At 45.1% G+C, this 19,001-nt stretch overlaps 1 protein-coding gene across 2 annotated transcripts; it reads right to left on the bottom strand.

The window, feature by feature from the left end:
• Window positions 1-976: 976 nt before the first annotated feature.
• On the bottom strand, window positions 977-16,582 carry keap1a (kelch-like ECH-associated protein 1a). Of its 2 annotated transcripts, none has more exons than XM_048988933.1 (7): window positions 16,249-16,582; window positions 10,786-11,608; window positions 9,057-9,302; window positions 6,633-7,309; window positions 4,748-4,953; window positions 3,687-3,863; window positions 977-3,291 (listed from the first exon to the last, which is right to left on the bottom strand). In XM_048988933.1, exons 2-7 carry the CDS (start codon window positions 10,993-10,995, stop codon window positions 3,119-3,121), a joined length of 1,689 nt encoding a protein of 562 aa, XP_048844890.1. In that variant the 5' UTR covers window positions 10,996-11,608; window positions 16,249-16,582; the 3' UTR covers window positions 977-3,118. The 2 variants fall into 2 exon arrangements, with proteins under 2 accessions (XP_048844890.1, XP_048844889.1); XM_048988932.1 differs by having other exon boundaries at window positions 9,057-9,413; window positions 16,249-16,581.
• Window positions 16,583-19,001: the final 2,419 nt, after the last annotated feature.

Here is a 19,001-nt window from a genome sequence, read left to right as displayed (position 1 = left end):
ATGTTTGTTATGGCATGATGGATGGGTGGGTGGCACTATACGCTCACTCCTCTGTGGGTTTGAACCCCCTGGCTCTCTGCGTCTGGAGATCCCTTGTGCATGCTGGTCGGTGGAAAATACACAGGCTTCCCCATTAGGTGAATGGCTGCTTGCAAACCACCTCCACTGTGAGACGGTGCCTTCATGGGATCACATCCCGTCCACAGGCTCCCCCCACTCTGTGCTTCCAGGGAGAAGCTTAGATTCACTCTGACCCCATCCTGGATGAGTCATTTATAAACGGCATGCTTGCATGTTTATGGCATGTTCTGAGTCTGATAAGAGTAAACTGGAATATATCCAGTAAGGAGAATGGAGCACATCTCTGCTAATCAGGGTGTAAATAAAGGCTCCAGTCTTTGTTTCCTGATGCTTGCTTTTGAGAGCAGCAGTAAGGGGGGGGGTGTTCAGATTATATAACTGTCTGATGCTTGGGGTATGGACTATGCCCTGCACCCCCAACCCCCCCCCCATATGCTGCCCTGCCCGTGGCCTTCCGCTCAGCTGCGACCCCTCCCCAAGGCTCTTCCTGTCAACATGGAGCGATAATTATGCCCCCCCGCCTCCAGCCCCGCAAAGATGGCCGCCTTGGCGGTGCGTTAACAGACCGCTGACACCCTCTACCGAGTAATTTCGCGAGGTGTACTTGCCATTATGAGGGTGATGACATGCCTGTCGGTATAACCTCCCCATCACTGTGAGCTCCATGAGGACAAGTTGGTGGCTCACGGGGACGACGCGACTCTCTGGCCCAGAGATCAAAAAGCGGCACCTCAGCCTGACCGGACATAGTTTACGGTTTCCATAGCAACTTCAATTTCCTCACTAACCTCCAACCCTGGTACCAGCGAGACATTCTGCTTTAAATTTTAAGCACGGTTGTTATTACTGATACAATGATTCCTTTATTTTTTAGGTGACTTACACGTTCACTCAATTCTATAGCTGAATACATTTATTTAGGAGAATTTAGATATCTTTTCAAGGATATTTGCAAGTACAAGAATTAGGAAAAGATACCCCTGTGACATTAGTGGATTATTAAGGAGCACGTCTCCATGTTGTACTCTTCGGTGATTCCCCCGAAAAATGATTTGTAGAAATATCACAGAACACCCTTCTGCTGCACCAGACGGTGGACTTCTCAGCTTGCTTGCTTAGGGTCACATGGAAGGTGTGACCGATCGCTCCATATCCAGAAATTTCTCCGGAGGATCCACCAGATTCACCAGGGGGTAGATTAACTTGTGCCTCGGGCAGACTGCCTAACATCACCAAAGCGCTATTCCACATCCTGAGAGTGACACACAAGCTATTTCAAAAGCCTATTTCAAAAATGGAGGCTGAGAGTTATCAACTACTGAGAGTAACTTAGTACAAGTGGGGGAAAAAATGTTACTACAGAGGAAAACGATGACTAACTTGGCACACTATCAAAATTAGACCAGGGGATCAGATGTCGTCAGGCATGAAAAACAATCCCTTGTAAAGGTGCTGAAATAGTATATCAGTGTTTTGATAACCATCACCGTTGAAACAAGACGCATTGCAATGGTGAATGAAATAATCTCAATTAGCTGAACCTAATCATTATGAATTTCGGCAAGATCGCTTCTAAAGAAATTATAGCAATCGAGCACCATCTAGTGGTAGCAAACAAACACGCAGCTAAAATAATTAAATGTCTATCCATCCAAGCTAGAACTGGGGGGGGTACACTCTGGACAGGATGCCAGTCCTTCCTAAAGCAAAGATATTCACACACCCAGACTGTACAGGCAATATAGAGACACCAATTACCCTTCAGGTGGAAACTGGAGGAATTTGCTAAGCACAGGGAGAAAATGAAAACTCCCTGCTCAAGAGAGGCAGGATTCAAACCCCCAACTCTATAGGTACAAAGCAAAACATGATACACACTGAGTCCATCACACCGCTCTGAATACACACCTCGTGTTCACATACCATGGCAAAAAACATGGTTGTAAATGTAATCAGCGCACTATTGAATGTTTTAGTCTCATAAAGAATTTAAGCAATTGCATGACAAAATGGAGTTATTTCTCATAGTTACGGGCTCATGGGTGCGTGATCTGCAGCGTGTAAAGCAAGCAGCTGTCTTGTTGGATTGTACTTACACAGTGCGCAATATCATAGTCCGCCCTGTAAGGTGGAATGGTGCCATAATGGTTAAGCGTTTGTGATCGAAAGGTTGTTGGTCCAAATCCCTGACCAGCAGGGTGCTGTTCCCCAACTCCTACGCAAGAGCTGCCCACTCCTATGTCACATATGGGTTAAATGCAGGACACATTTTGTTGTTGTGTTTCAACAATGACTTTCACTTCAAATTCTAAGGCAAAGAACTGAAAATCCAGGGGTGGGGGGTGGGGGGCTCATTCTGTAGACCTGCGGTTTAGTTAAGACCCCAGGAGTTGTTCTGATGTTGTTCCCTTGAGCAAAGTACTTAACGTGAATTCCTGCAATAGAAAAATCATAAATAGGTGATATAAAAAAAAAAAAAAGTCGGTTTGAGGAATAAAAAAGCATCAGGCTTTGCGGGTAAAAGCAGCTAAAAGCAGCTAAAAGCAGCTTTTCCAAGACTGTTTTCACTTCCCTCTGTCTTTACAAAAGGTATCCAGCATTTGAGTCTGAATTAATTTCCATGACTTATTTGAGAAATTTTTACTTCAGTTCCCCCCCCCCCGCCAGAGTAAATATACAAATGAACATAGTAACCTTGCTGTGTCCATAACTGCAGTAATTATCACCCACAAAGTTCAGGTGTATCCACTGCACACCAGTTGGATTTTCACTGCAAATGGTTTTGAGGACATAAAACAAACTATTATTGACTTGGTGATATTTTGTAAATAAAAATAACTTACTACCTTGAGGTTATATATTATGTTTTTAAAAACTCTGCAAAAATAAACTTTTAGACTGCAGGAAATGAGCAAGTGCAGCTTGAAGGCATAGCACCAGTGTGATGTTCATCAAAGAGGTTTCATAGGGGCTCAGTCATTTCCCTGGTCAGGAGGTTCAGTCCTTAATCTGACAGCATGAGAGTTTTTTTGTTTGGTCACCCATCCACCACTTCCTCCTCTTCTGGTAGGTTGCCGGGGCAGGGCTCCATGGTAACGGCCACGCCCATTCCGCTGCGCCCCGTGGACATGTCCGTCACGTATGTCCACTCATCGCGATCTGGGCAGTAGCACTCAACGCTGGATAGGAACCCTCCCTGGTTGAAACCACCTGAAACCACGGTGACAAGGCACTGGAGTAAGACTCAAATGCTACAGTTTTTCTTAACTAGTGGCATTTAAACAAATGAATCACATCACACTCTATAAACCAGTGTTTTGAAGCCAGTCCTCGGGGACCCCCAGATGGTCCACATTTTTGCTCCCTCCTAGCTCTTGGTAGAAGCAAAAACGTGGACTGTCAGTGGGCCCCTGTGGACCAAATTGAGAAGCACTATTAAACATGACTTTTTAATCGAATTTCCAATCAGGTATCTTCAGTCAGCATAGGCCGTTTACCGGCCTAGTTTGATATATACTACGCCCCCTGCTGGCGCTGCACTTGCATGCAGTCTTTTAGGAAGCCCCTGATGTGTAGCCCATCGACAGGTGCTCCCTGACACTCACCCAGCACATAGATCCGGCCCTGGTGCACAGCGATGCCATGGGCGCTGCGGCAGTGCATCATGGGAGCTACGGGTTGCCACACATCCCGTGCGATGCTGTAGCGCTCCACTGACTGCAGCTGCATCCTGCCGTTGTACCCCCCCACTGCAAACAGGTGGTCATCTAGGCACACCAGCCCTTCAGAACACACACACACACACGTTTGTACTCATCTTTGTGGGGCCTGTCCATTCATTTCTATGGGGAAAAACCCCAATCCCAACAATGACAGCTTTAAGCATAAGTAATGAAACTAAATACCAGACTACCAGTTTCTTTTTTTAAGTTTTCTGATTACAGGTTTTTATAAAACTAAATAACTAAATAACTTATAAAAAGTTTTCCCTTCTGGAGTTTGAAAAAAAATGGTCAATGGTCAAAAATGTCAAAACAGCTATTTTTTTCCACATGTAACATATACATAACTCACACACACACACAGTGAGAGCACATGGCTTTAAAACCGGTTTTATAGGATCATTACATTTTACTGCCTTCCTTCAACCTGCTGTCTTAGTGTAATTTTTCTAAGCTTTTACCCAGGGCAACATCATTTTATACACTTGATGTATTACATGAGGATGTGGACATTTTTCCCAGCACCAGTTCAGGTTTAACACCTTACTCGTGGAGAGGGGAACAGGGTTCAGGTTTAACACCTTACTCGTGGAGAGGGGAACAGGGTTCAGGTTTAACACCTTACTTGTGGAGAGGGGAACAGGGTTCAGGTTTAACACCTTACTCGTGGAGAGGGGAACAGGGTTCAGGTTTAACACCTTACTCATGGACAGTAACAAGAAATCCTGTCCTCCTTGTCCAGTTTTACCTACTCAAGTGCTGGGCCCTCCAATCTGCCAGGTTATCCAAGCCCCTTACTGTGCCCCTGCTCAGGGATATAACCACACGACCCCCTCCTGCACCTACCCCACCTCTCTCACCCCTCAGCCACTGTCTTATCCAGGTGCTGTCACTGCTGTGAAGGTGTCACCAACCGTGAGGAAGCCGCCCCCCCCCCCATTTACCAAGACCACTGCGCTCGGTCGCCATGGCCGCCACGGGCTGCCAGAAGTTGGTCTCTGGGTAGTAGCGCTCCGCCGTCCTCCAGCGGTTCTCGCCGTCGAAGCCGCCGACCACGTACAGCACGTCGCCGCATCCCGCCACGCCTGCCCCGAGTCGCGCCACCGACATTGGGGCGACAAACGTCCAGCGGTTTGTCTCGGGGTCGTACCTGCCAGACAGACCGAGGGGAGCGTAAAAATCCATCATCTCCGTTCACGCCCTTTCATCGCGTGGCGATTCGCCTCCGCTTCTCCACCATTATCCTGCACTTCATAGTTTGCCAAGACCCCCTAAGTGACAGCTGTACGTTCAGCCTTTAACCCTTTAAAGTCAGGGAACCATCCTTTTAAGAGCAGCTGCTCTGTTAATTCTTCACCTGCAGGAAAATCTACAAAAATATCTTCTAAAGTGTCATTGAAAAAAAGTACTGGGCAGCCCAGAGTATCCAGCCCATACACTGGAATCTCTGCAGACGCCAGTCGCTTTTAACGTGCCTCTGTGTCCCGAACATGAGAATAAGCCACATCCATCTTTTTCTCGGGATTCTCCTATCCCTGCTGTCCTGCCCTGACACTCCGACTCGGGAACCACCAACGCAGCGAATGCGACGCGAGTCAATTCTACCAGAGATGAAATGATCCGAGATCATATACCAGTAAGCAGATGCAGCACATTTAGCCCGAGTCACTGTGACATGCCCAGTCTGCCAGCTAAGAACCTGTAAAAGGCTGGAGATTAAATTAATCTTTAAGATTCTGCTTAAAAACCAGAAGCTGTACTGACTACATTCAGAACAACATGTGCATTCTTTTTTTTTTTTTTAACAGCGACTAAGTGCAGCGTGTTGTCAGTTGCCGCACTGTCCGGCATCACATCCTTAGGACAATCTACTACAAAACAGGAACCTGTGATGTGGTATCAATCACCAGAACCACAGTGCATTTAAAGGGTCTTGCTTATTAAAGTCAATTCATTTAATACATGGCAATTCAAATGTTCTACAGTATATCACACAGGACCATGTGACACACTCCACACTTAGGAAATGCCGAGTCCCTTTAACCCTCAACGTCCTGCAGGTTTGGCACAATCGCTCACATGACCCCGGGGAGCTAGTCTGGTTTTTAACGGTGTTTGTCTGTAGCCCGTATGCCTGCGACGTGCTTCCTCGAGAGGGCCGCCGTGCGAGAGGCCAAAAGGCCACGCGATCCAGGCCAGGACATCCTTCCTGAGAACAGATCTCAGTCGTCGGTCACACAGACGGCGACGGTGAGGAAAACACTTTCCGCGAAACGTTCAGACGCCCGCCTGACGAGTGTGATGCTGAAATACCACCCAATAACCACCTCGTAATCTTCCTAGCCAGCTACCTGCGGCTAACAGCACCTGCCGTGATGTCAGCGCACTGTCCTCGTCAGGTACTTCATGAACTGTGAAAAAACCTGTATGATCACACAGTGAGGGCCAACACAAACGCCTGAATGAGGGCAACATTTACACCCTTGTATAAAAGCAGTGTTTTAATGTACACGCAAAATAGAATGAAGATGAGTAATAATCCGTCAAGTAAAGAGTAAGAATAATTACTCTATTATACTGTATTATTATTGAAGTATTATTGTATCATTTTTGCTTTTCGTTTGAGGAAAACACGGACATTTTCAAACAAAGAGTGAAATTAAAAGTATTACGGTTTTATTGATGTTTTATCTTTGCTTTCTATTCATTTGTGAAAAATGCGCACTGGTGAAAAGGCGTAATAAACCAGGCAGAATGTCTGCTCCCCGTGTAGGTCTAGCAAAGTCGATATAGAGACTATGAGGACCCCCCCTACAAACCCACACTCACTTCTCCACAGTGTTGTGGTGCGTGGAGCCGTGGGCCCCCCCCACGGCGTATATGCTGCCGTCGACGACCGCTACACCCACGCGGTTACGGGGGGTCTGCATGGGGCTGTGCTCCGTCCACTGATTGGTCATGGGGTTGTAGCAGCTGAGCGAGCCCAACTCGGCGCCTTCCTGCTGCGGCAGGTTGCGGCCGCCGACGGCGTAGAGCAGGCCAAAGAGCGCGCAGGCCCCCAGGCCGCTACTGGGCGCGCTCATGCTGGCCAGCTGCAGCCAGGAGCCGGAGCGGAGGTCCAGGGCCTCCAAGGATGGCAGCGACTGCTGCCGGTACCCGCCCACCACGTAGATCAGCTGGGGCCCGCGCACCGGGGGCAGCGGCTGCGGCTTACGTAGCGCCATCTCCTGGAAGATCCGGGACAGGAAGTCACGGCAGGAGTCGGCCTTGCTAAGCACGGGGCACGACTGCAGCTGGCGTTTCAGGAAGCGTGGCGGCAGCGCGTAGATGCGCACGGCGTCCAGGAGGGCATGGAAATACTGAGCGCGGCCCTCCACGTCCCAGCGCACCCACTCGATGCAGGCCTTGTAGACTTCAGACTCACAGAGCACCTTCAGGCTGTCCTGACTGATCAGATCCAGCAGCTGACAGTGCGACAGACTGAAAAACTCCTCCTCTTTGGTCACCTGCAGACAGACATGACGCCCAGGTTAGTATGTACCCCAGGGCTACTCCATAATAGTGCTTCTCAATCCGGGCCTCAGGGACCCCTAGAGTTCACATTTTTGCTGCTACTGGGATTTTGGAGGGAGCAAAAATGTGGCCCGTCTGGGGGTCCTGGAGGAACTGTTTGAGGAACACTACTCCAGAGTACCCAAATTCACAGACTCAAAACATATTAACAATAAAAAAAATACTATCCTCGACATTTGCATTTAACGATCTACCCATCTATCTCCCACACCGCGTGTCTGATAACAGGGTCACTGGGGGGGGGGGGGGGGGGGGGCTGGAGCTCCAGACACCATAATGCATGAGGCAGGGGATCTGTATCAGGCGGCTGACATGATCCACATTCATATTCTGTTGCTGTGTGGTAACAACAGAGACGATAATGGAACCGTGTTCGGAGCCTTTGTCAACTTGACGTCATGTGAGAGATATCTGGCCGACGAGACGCGCTTCTAAAGCAGGACTCTGGTCAAACCTAAAATATATCACCACATTCCAAAAACAATTGTGTGTCCCATTAAGTTCTGGACAGATTTCAATCCTTCTCATTACTCATGCCATTAAAAGGTCAGGCACTCGTTAATCTTACCGAGCTGATTCATATTTGCATTCAGACCTGAGCCTTGGACTGCAGGAATGTTGTTAAACACTTTTCAGGAATAACAGCAAACAGAAAGAGAAAATAGAATCCTTTGCATATATAAATGAGCACTGAGCAGCGACTCTCACAGCAGTATAGAAATACAGACTGGATGCACACAACTTCCATCTAACGACGACTATATGCTAATCGCATGCGTTCGTAAATCTGTCGTATCTCAGTATCAGTCAAACACGTTTACCTTCCACCCAACAACCCTGCATGTTATCTGCGCTGCAAGTCAAACGGTGAAGTCACAGGACCGAGCAGCGTGTCGGATGCAGCAAGGAGACCCCAAGCTAAGCTCCCAGACCAGAAGTGACTGACCATAAGGTAGCCGTTCCACTCCAAAGTGTTTTCTAATAGCTACAAGTCCGTAAACTACCTCAGGAGTATTTGCATCCTCTGCTGTGATGTCTTCTTTCAGTTATACAATGAGTTCTCTTATACCATCAGGGAACTATGGGTTAAAGGGGACTAAATGACAAGAGGTGGGAAGTAAAAATCCAGACCAAGATTTTGTTTCGACCAACTATTCGAGCATAAAGAGTCACAGTCGCTCAATCGGTTGGTCGAAAACAAAATTTTTGGTTTAGATTTGTACTTTCTAAACCTGAACTTTCCACCTCTGTCTGTAATGAAAAACGTAACTGAGAAAAACCTCAATAAAAAGACATGCAAACTCTATTGTTTGTTCACTATGACAAAGGTGGGTAAATTTCATGTCATTAAAGCCACCTACAAAGACCTAAGTAACCAAGGGGGACAAGAAATGGCAAAGCCACAACGTGGCTGATCAGGCCCGTTTCAATACGAGGGGACATTTTGTTCAGGAAAAAACTGACGAAATTCCCAAGAGCCAAAGTTGCTTCCTCTGCAAAATGCAGCCTCGGCAAGTTTGGCGGGAACATAAGCAGAGGCAGCTCATCAGCGTGCGTGTCAACACGCTGTCAGCTGTGCAGATGCGGCCCGAGGCAGCGGGGGCTGCACGGACCCCAGGTGCCCATCTCGTTAAGGCGTGTGCTGGCATACAGCGGGCGGCAAGGACGCGAGATGCCCACCTCGTTAAAATGCGTGTTGATGTACTGCCGGCTGAGCAGGTGGAGCTCGCTGCAGCCGATCTCCTCCGAGAAGCGGCCGATGCCGATGACGTTGGCGGGCTCCAGGTTCTTGGCCAGGAAGTCGCAGCAGGCCCGCTCCACGTCCGCCATCTGGTAGCGCATGGCGGCCAGCAGCAGGTGCAGCACGCAGGCCTTCCCCACCGTCACGCGCGACGTGTAGGCGAAGTCGATCAGCCGGCCCACCACCTGGGGGCAGACGTCCGGCAGCGTCACCTCGGAGGCATGCGACTCCCTGAAGTCATTGGTGAACATGGCCTTGAAGTAGGGGCTACATGAGGCCAGGACCACCTTGTGGACCTAGGAGAAGAGCATTCAGGTACAATCAGACATTTGACCCATTTAGCACACACTTCAGATTCAGATGCTTTACTGTCGTCGTTGTTTCCACAGCAACGGAATTTTAAAAGTGCATCCTCTCCAGTGTCACATAGTAACAATAAAACATCAAAAATAAACAGACTATCAATAAACAAACAGATCAGAACGATAAATCAGTCATACTCCACGGTTTCAAGATATTGCCCTTTTCATGTATTGCATTTGAAAACAGCAGCACTAAAATTAAGCAATGAGTCCAACTTAGTTGTAACCATGAGACTGTACTGTAAACATGAAGGTGCAATAGCTCAGACTGTCAGCTTAGCAGCATTCAGTATGGCGACGGCTGACGGATTGAAACTGTTTTTTAGTTAGTTTTTTAACAATAGTCACACATTTTTTTTAGTCAATTTTAGTCAGGTGGTCCCTGGGGGTTAAGGGCCTCCCTCAGGGGGCCAGCAGTGACATCACTCTGCAGACACTGGGATCTTAACTGGCAAACTTCCAACCAAACGTACCACTTCCTAACCTGCTGAGTCATACACTACCCTGGGATGCCAGGCGGATTAACCTTCATTCACATCCTGCTAAAGTCCTGGCTGCCCATCACCTTGCCAATGGATCACAGGTTTTCCCTCTGATCACTCACACTCGGTACTGCTGACCCTGATCACCCCACAAACCCGGCTGTTTCAGAGATGCTCTGACCCAGTTGTCTGACCGTAATGATTTGGCCTTTGTCAAAGTCACTCTCTGTGCATTTTCTTCTGCATTGAATGTGTTGACAAGTACTGCATGTTAGCTTATTGTCTAATACAGGAGATGCCAATCTTATCCGCAAAGGGCCAGTACCTATTCAGGATTTAGGGATAATCTGTTCAAACCCAGGTGTGAGGATTCTTCAGCAAAATCAGTCCTCTAATTAGTAATCTAATTGAGAATTGAGGAGTTTAAGGAAAAACCAACATACCCAATTGCCCTTTCTGGAAAAAAGTTGCCCACCCTTGGTCTAACATATCCCAGACCCAGCCATGCACCATTTGTACGAAATAGTTGATATAATTTGCCTCATATGGGTTTTGGTTCATCTGTGCATATAACATATATAACATTTTTAATATAGAATGTGCAGAGTGAAAAACTCAGAGAGGATTATGGGAGCTCTCAGGTAATTACGAGATTTCGGGCACACTTTCCTGAGCTTTGTTTTGGTGGAGAGACAGACATTTTACTTTCAGCCTTTCTCTCCGTCACACGTGGGGATGTTTATGCTCAGTCTTACACTAAAATTTCATGATGTCGGCCAAACGGTTCCTGGAGTCACACCATGTCAATCCTGTGAGTTTCTCACCTTGAAGTCCACGCAGGAGCCTTTGTAGGTGACGTGCAAGACCAGATCACACAGCAGGCCGTGGTGTCGGAGTTCCTCCATGATCTGCAGGGCCTGCGAGGGGTGGCTGTCCACCCTGTAGTCCAAGTAGCCTTCGCCCCTCATGGATGGGACAGCGATGGCCGAGAAGTCCTCGTCCTTGGTGGGCTTCTTCTTCCTCATACATATCATCCTCCCCTTTGTGCCTCCACAGCCCTCAAGTGTGGTTAGATAAGGAGGAGTAGGAAGCCGACACAGAAATATCAGTTCGGCTCTGCGGCAGGTCAGGGCGGGCTTGAAAGTAGGCCGCTTGTTTAAACCCTGATCACTTTGCCGGGACTTGATTGGGGGGGGGGGTGTTCTTTGGAGATGAGGCCCGAGCAGGTTGTGTACCTCACCCCGCTTCAGACCAGCTCAGTTCACACCTGAGAGCTCTGTGCACATTTTTCACACATCTGCCGGAGCAAACGGAGGAACCATAGAACAAGGACAAAAGGTAGCACATGGGTGTAGGGGCTCCAGGCCTAGTGATCCCCTGTGCTTGGAGCAGTAACGCCTGAAGGTTCTTCCCTAGACCAGTGAAAAAACTGGTGGGTTAAACAGTACATTTATACTCATGAAACCCGACTTCACTGCAGTTAGTCACATCAACAAAGTCTTTTTTTAAAAGATTTCCAGCAGACCAAGGTCTCTTCCCAGCGTCCTCTGTAGTACCTCCTCACATGGGGTTAGGATCACAGGTTATGAAAACTGACCTCCAGCCACAGGACAAGACATCTGCAGATCCGAATGGAGGACCATCAACCTAGAGAAGACGGGAGTAGGGTTATAACAGCATTTCGCAATCCGGTCCACGGGGACCCCCCCCCCAGACAGTCCACGTTTTTGCTCGTACCGGGAGCTGGAAGGGAGCAAGAATGAGAACCTGTCCGTGGATTTATTAGTGCCACAGCTTACTAATTTACAAAATCCTGCATTTCACGTTCAGCACTTTCTGGTTAAAGCACAGTTCATGCTCCACTTGTCCAAGTGCAGCTGCAGAAGGTGCACGGGCGAGTGCACAGATTTCTGCTTAGAGTCAACATTTAGGGACATTGTCCATGTACACAAATGGTCACTGCATGCATACAGCAGTGATATTCCACCAGACTAATGATTCCTTGCACATGCAACCACTCTGCAAGACGCAAGACCTGGGCTGCAACATGCACAGCCAGAACGATCACTTCTGATGACAAAATTTATGTCATATGGACGGGTGAACTATGAACTTACCGTACCAGCTTATCGTATCAGCTGGCTCAAAGCTTTTGACCTTATTTTGAGTGTAAACAAAGCGACACAATTATATCTGATTAAAACAAATGCCTTTAAAACGTCATCATGTACCACGGTGTGTTTCCAGGTTATGGATAATGCTTATATGGAGGGAAATCATTTCTGTGTTTGTGCGAGTGCTGTACTGTACAGCCGGAAAAAAATAAAATAAAAATAAGCACATCCACTCTCACTTCCCTTTCACCATTACAGTGCTCTCCGGTGGGGGGGAGAGGGGAGGAGCAAGAAAAGCAGCCAATAAGCCTCCAGTTACTGGGAGCATGAAACACACACAGAAATTGAGGCTGGGTAGAATAGCAGGAAGAAGAAAACTATATTTTTATTTGTGTATATATATATATATATATATATATATATATATATATATATATATATATATATATATATATATATATATATATATATATACACATACACACATACACACACACACACTTTTATTATTTATTTATTTAATTGAGGAAGAAAAAAATAATAGCTAACTGCCCAGATAAGATTCGACTGTCTCCCCCCGCCGGAGAGCAACTTGTACCAGTTCTCTGTCAGCTCACCAAGCACTCAGCAAACAGCCACTATGTGCTAAGCTGCTTTTTATCTTTTTATCTATGGGAGAAACAAAGCTGGAGTTATATTGGTTTAAGCCAATTGCAAACTGCAAGGGAACTAAAACAGGGCACATCAAAGTAGCCCCCCCGTTTCAGAGTCAGCTCTCCCTCCCAGCACTAATGCCCGCTTCCCACAGCTGGGCTTCAGAATGATCAAACTGGCATCATTTTAACCATCTAGCTCCTCAGTGCTATATTATATATATATATATATATATATATATATATATATATATATATATATATATATATATATATATATATATATATATATATATATATATATATATATATATATATCCATCCATCCATTTTCCAAACCGCTTATCCTATTGGGTCGCGGGGGGTCCGGAGCCTATCCCGGAATCAATGGGCACGAGGCAGGGAACAACCCAGGATGGGGGGCCAGCCCATCGCAGGGCACACTCACACACCATTCACTCACACATGCACACCTACGGGCAATTCAGCAACTCCAATCAGCCTCAGCATGTTTTTGGACTGTGGGGGGAAACCGGAGTACCCGGAGGAAACCCCACGACGACACGGGGAGAACATGCAAACTCCACACACATGTGACCCAGGCGGAGACTCGAACCCGGGTCCCAGAGGTGTGAGGCGACAGTGCTAACCACTGCACCACCATGCCGCCCCCATATATATATATATATATATACACAATTTTATTTATTTTTTTTGCCTTTTTGGAATATAAAAAACTGTCACCAGCCAGCACACCAAGGTGGTTTTCACAGACAGCTTCAGTAAATATGCAACTCTATCTATTCTCTTGACTAATGTTTAAACTCTGTGCAAGATGCAGTGGACCAGGGCTTTAAAAGAAACAGCCGACCCAGAACGGTGGAGAATCGCAGCTGAAAGGCTGCCGTCAGTCATCCTGCAGAAAAGCTGCCGTCTTGAGCTTCCTGACTGCAGCAATGAAGCAGTTCAGCCTAAACGAGCTCTGATCACAGGAGGCAAAGAGCCGGGGGCCGGCCTCCGCCATCGTGCTGTTTAACACTGCCAGCCTACTGTACACCTATAACCGAATCCTAGCACATGCAGCCACTGGCGGAGACTGCATATACTTTATCTGATGCACATATAATGAATCATAATGTGCCGGACAGCACAGGTGGTCTTGGGTGGTCCTGGGCCCCCCCAGACGCAACTCAGCCCCCCCCCCCAATCAGCGTCACAGCGAGTGATACAGTACGATACAGTAAAATACAGTGCGATACCGTACAATAAAGCGATTGTGTCAGACAGGTATGTATGTGTGTGGTTAGATCAAATCAGAATAAAAGTGCTGCTGATAGATTTTTCTGTCTCTGTCCATTTGGTCTTAATAATACCACAAGTCATTTAAAAACTGATGAAAAATATGTATTTAAGTTATGGGATTGGCCTGATTTTCTGCACACTGTCATTTCTGGCCATTTCTGTCCCCAGGACACTGTATATATAAAGATACATGAACGCTAGCTGGGCGGCATGGTGGTGCAGTGGTTAGCACTGCTGCCTCACACCTCTGGGACCTGGGTTCGAGTCTCCCCCACCATCCTGGGTTGTTCCCTGCCTCGTGCCCATTGCTCCAGACCCCCCGTGACCCAGTAGGATAAGCGGTTTGGAAAATGGATGAACACTAGCTTTATAATACATGTTCCTATCAGGCAGTGTCCTCATTGGCCATTTAACACACATAATGTAGAACACTAATGAGAACCATCTAGAACACCGTGAAATATAATGATTAAAGAACTTCAATAATGTAATTATAATTTTTTGTATTATTATGTAACAGCATTTCCCATTTATGGTGTAACTATTTTCCTTATATTAAATCAATGATATGCTACATAAAATACACATTTTAATCGTGTCCCCAGGATTTCACTCAGTCCTGTTACTCTATTACATTTCTGCCCAAGAAATTTGGCACATTGCACAAGTGGCACATGCAGCTGGAACTTCCATCATCTCAGTTGCCTGAAGACCACTGCAAACCCAAAGGGAAGTTCTAACCCTTTTCCTGTATTTCTGAGGCAGTCAAACTCAACGCTCAGTCCTGTTACCCAAATTATTTCTAGGACTTAGTTTATTCATTTATTAATAAAACACATATATGTATTCAGTCTTCTCATACCATTAGGTTTGATGGATATGAATTTGTTGATTTTATGATTAAACTTTTTTTAATTCATAAATAAAAATTTATGAATAAATTGCAACTTTCACATAGCGATTTTTTTACCAGAAATATATAATTTTTTGAACATGTAACCAATAACTTCTTTAAAATACATACTATATTAAGGGAACACAAAAGACCTACTTTCTATGATTTTCAAATGACATTTAAACAGTTGCTTGAGGTTTTGGGTAACAGGACTGAGAAAATGCAGCCATCTTCTATTTTACCTTGAAAAGGGAAATAAAGTTACCTGAAATTGACCAGTGAACATTTTAAATAGTTAAATACATGTGTTATTAGACCCAGCGTTGAATAAGATAATAATGAAATTTAGTGTTTGAGATTAATAACATGCAAACGGCTCCGACTCAGCAGAATCACCGCAAGGAACTTGAGTGCATGAGTTAATTGTTCTGAATTGATGCGTTTGCCAGGTAAATATATAACAAATGGTGTTTTGTTTCTCTTTTGCTTTTGAATAAAACTTAAGCAAAAGGCTTTACATGGTATGTGGTAAAATGAGTAACAAGCAGCGCACCACCAGAAACGAAACCTACCGGTCACACCGCTTGGGTATTTCGGCATAGAAGTGCCCGGACCGGCGTATTTACTCAGCAAATTCCGAGTGTAGTTCAGTGTACATTAGGGCCCGCTATCAAGCAATAAACACGTAAGGTAAGGGATGGAAATCGCACTTAACAGCACGTCACATACGAAACCCTCTTGCTCGACGATCCAAATCAAACATGAAGAGTTTGTGCGAGAAACTCCGGTTTGTGCGAGAAAACTGCCCTCCGACGTTTAAAATTATTAACAAGGTAGCGTAACAATTCCTTTCTACTTAAAATGAATTCGCTTTAGACTTCATCACTTGCGGTTTTCTGTAGCTCACTCGGTAATGCAACAGTAAACCTAAGATATTTATCTACTGCATCAGCCCTCTAAAATTGACAGAATAGGTTAAAATTCAAAAGTTACATGAGAAAAGCAAGTAAGGAAAATGTCATATGACAGACACGCTACGCCTCCAAACCGAGGATTAACAGCAGAAAGAATATTAGTATTAATATAACCAGCGTCAACAGAAACTTTATAGGGCGGCGTGCCAATATTTGCACAGGCTGTTCACTTTCGGTTTTACTGATCATTTATTACTTTAAAACACAACTTCCCTCTTCTTCTGCCAGCCACAATTATACTGTAAAACTACTCAGCCGCTCCAATGTAAGTGAAACGCTTTTTTCCCCGATTAAGTGTTACGACTCCGGTAAAGTGCTGCAAATAGGTGGGGGGCGGATCGTTACCTACCTGAAATGAGATCGTGATCCTAACACCAAGATTTCAACCCAGCAAGTACGTTTGTCAAACGCGCTCAAGCCAACGCAGCTGTCAACGTGAAAAACGCGCAGACAGGGATCCCACGCAGTCTTTCTGCGCGGCGAGATCGGCGCTAATACAGCAGGGTGCCGTTATATTCATGTCCGATTCCCAGCGTCCTGACGCACTAAGCTCAAAGTCTCCACTTATATAGACGGTAATTACTGTGGCCTGCTCCGTCCCAGCGCTCCCTCTACGCCGGCAGTATGCGCTGTCTCCCGCTTCAGGCATTTCACCCGACGCTCCCTGCATGATTTCGACATCAGCATGACTCGGCAACTTCATATCCGTGTAGAAGGATATTACCACGGCTCGTCTGCACAGTCCCTGCACAGAACTGCTTCGCATTATGCATATGCAAAATATTAAAAACTAAACATTAAAAACGAAGCACGTTTGAAATGCACTACTTGTAGTTTTTTTTAAGTTAAAATTTATTACTTTTAAAAGAGTTTTATTTTTTTTGTTGGATGAGTATAACCCAGGCAGCCCTCTCAGTGAGGGATGTAGCCTATTATAACCCATTTTGGGACTTGAATCCATAACCTACAAGTTGCCAATGTTTATATTGCAGTCCGCCTTATGAAAAGGTCAGAGCAGCAGGTGCCAATTAAAACGAGTACAAGAAAGTGTGAGGAGTGATTTAAAGGTAACTGCAAACAGGAGGGATTATGGTGTTCAGTAAGGAGTATGTGTCCTTAGCAGTTCTAATAGCGTCATTGATACAAGAGTACTTTATGTCTCGATCCTTCGCGTGCGTGTGGGATTGTAAAATCTGAGGGAGGGGATGGCAAGTGTTCCAAACGGCAGGGCCTGCAGTTATAGTCTGGAGAGGATGTCATGTGACTTATCTGCCAGGATAAATGGCTGAAACATTACGTAACCAACTAAATGGCATATAGAAATACATGGAAGGGGTATAATCATACAAACATAATCTGAATATTTTAAGTTTCCATTACAAGTATATAAAGGTTTTATAAATTAAATTGTATATTATTATTATTATTACTGTTATTGTTATTATTGCTATTACTATTATTAGTATTGTTGGTATTATCATTATTCTCTGCTATCGGGTTAATGTTGGTGAATGTATAAATGACATTTCGCCAGACTGCATGGTTGTCCAGGCTTCTGAGCCACATAAAACAGTATATTTATAAACACATATGTTATGTGATGTGAAGTTCGGAAGATTAGCTCGGATGGTATGTGTGCTAACAGAATGTACAATGGTGCACACGTTTTGCCGTTTGATTTATGAACTATAAAACCATGTGTGAAAGGAACACTGCTACTCTGAAATATATCAATACCTACATAATACTTCTGTATTATTCTCTCTAATGATGTTGTAATGTATCACATTGTGAAAGGCGCTATATAAAAATGAAGTTAGTTAAATTGAATAATACTTGTTGCGTAACATTTATTTAGCCTTTGAAAAGCCGGACTGTCTCTATGGCTGCTGTTGTGTTCAGCAAACCACAACAAACACTTCCAGAAAGTTCTTTCACTTTTGGAAATTTTGATGACTGCAATGAGTTGGCATCCCGACCCGGGTTGTTCTTTGCCTCGCGCCCGTAGCCTCTGGGATAAGCTCCGCCCCCCCCCCCCCTCCCCGACCCTGAATAGGATAATCGGTTACAGAAACTGGATGGATGGATTTTGATGGGGAATGCAAGATTTTTCATTTCTGCTTTGTCGTAACTCCCTTGTATCTCAGGAGGGATTTTACCAGACTGGACCAAAGCTCTCTATTCATCTGGCTTGTTCTAGGTTTTGTTGTCGGTAAGTAAAAGGGCAGAAGGGTTTCTGTTCTGTCTCATTCAATACAAGTCTGAAGGGACTTGTATACATATAAAATTTAACTGGTAGAGCAGGTTAGTCATCCTGGGTAATTGTCACTTAGCTGAAGCGCTAATTACATAAACTAACAAACAGATATATAGATGTAAAAATTCCCATAGTAATATTTGACCAGAGCTTGTTCTGTGCTTCCCATTACATCATAAAACCATTAAAGCCAGACCTAATCAGCAGAGCTATTATTCCTCTGTGTGATTTTAAACACGATTAAAGAACATCAAGAATGAGTCAGTCAAAGTTTATTAAGCATATTTTGGTTCAATTTTGGTTGGGTTTAATCTGCTGCACAAAAGACAACCGGTAACACGTAAAAAACAAGAAGTATGTTAGATATAAAAACATATATTTAAAAAGAAATTTTGGAGATATGAAGCATTTATGTGAATAAAGAAAAGAGGGAATGAATGGCAGACATCCATCATTTTATACCATGCAGCCAGACTTACATGTGTGAGTCACACACTAAACCTCAGCCGCCCTGAAACACATTCATACTGATAACCGTCTAGCAAATAATGCCGTCATTAAATAAACTACACGAAACTTCTCAGCAAGTTTCATTTTGATTGCATGTTGGAAGTGAATATCCAGCCTCGGGGTGTTTAATCTCCTTACACTCACTTCTGTTCAGTGTTGGCAAAGAAACGACTCTTCACAATTGCAACACTGACAGCCAATCTATGGCGGAAATACCGAGAAGGATGAACAATCACAATACGCTAATAAAATCCACTTACAGGATCACAGGAAAAAGAAGCAAAAAGTAATAAAAGAAAAGGATTTCTTTTCAGGTCATTTACAACGATTCTTGT

This window comes from Brienomyrus brachyistius, chromosome 21 (assembly GCF_023856365.1).
Source record: "Brienomyrus brachyistius isolate T26 chromosome 21, BBRACH_0.4, whole genome shotgun sequence".
Lineage (NCBI taxonomy): Eukaryota > Metazoa > Chordata > Actinopteri > Osteoglossiformes > Mormyridae > Brienomyrus > Brienomyrus brachyistius.
The sequence above is the reverse complement of the archived record's forward strand: the minus strand, read 5'-3'. Positions and strand labels throughout refer to the sequence as shown.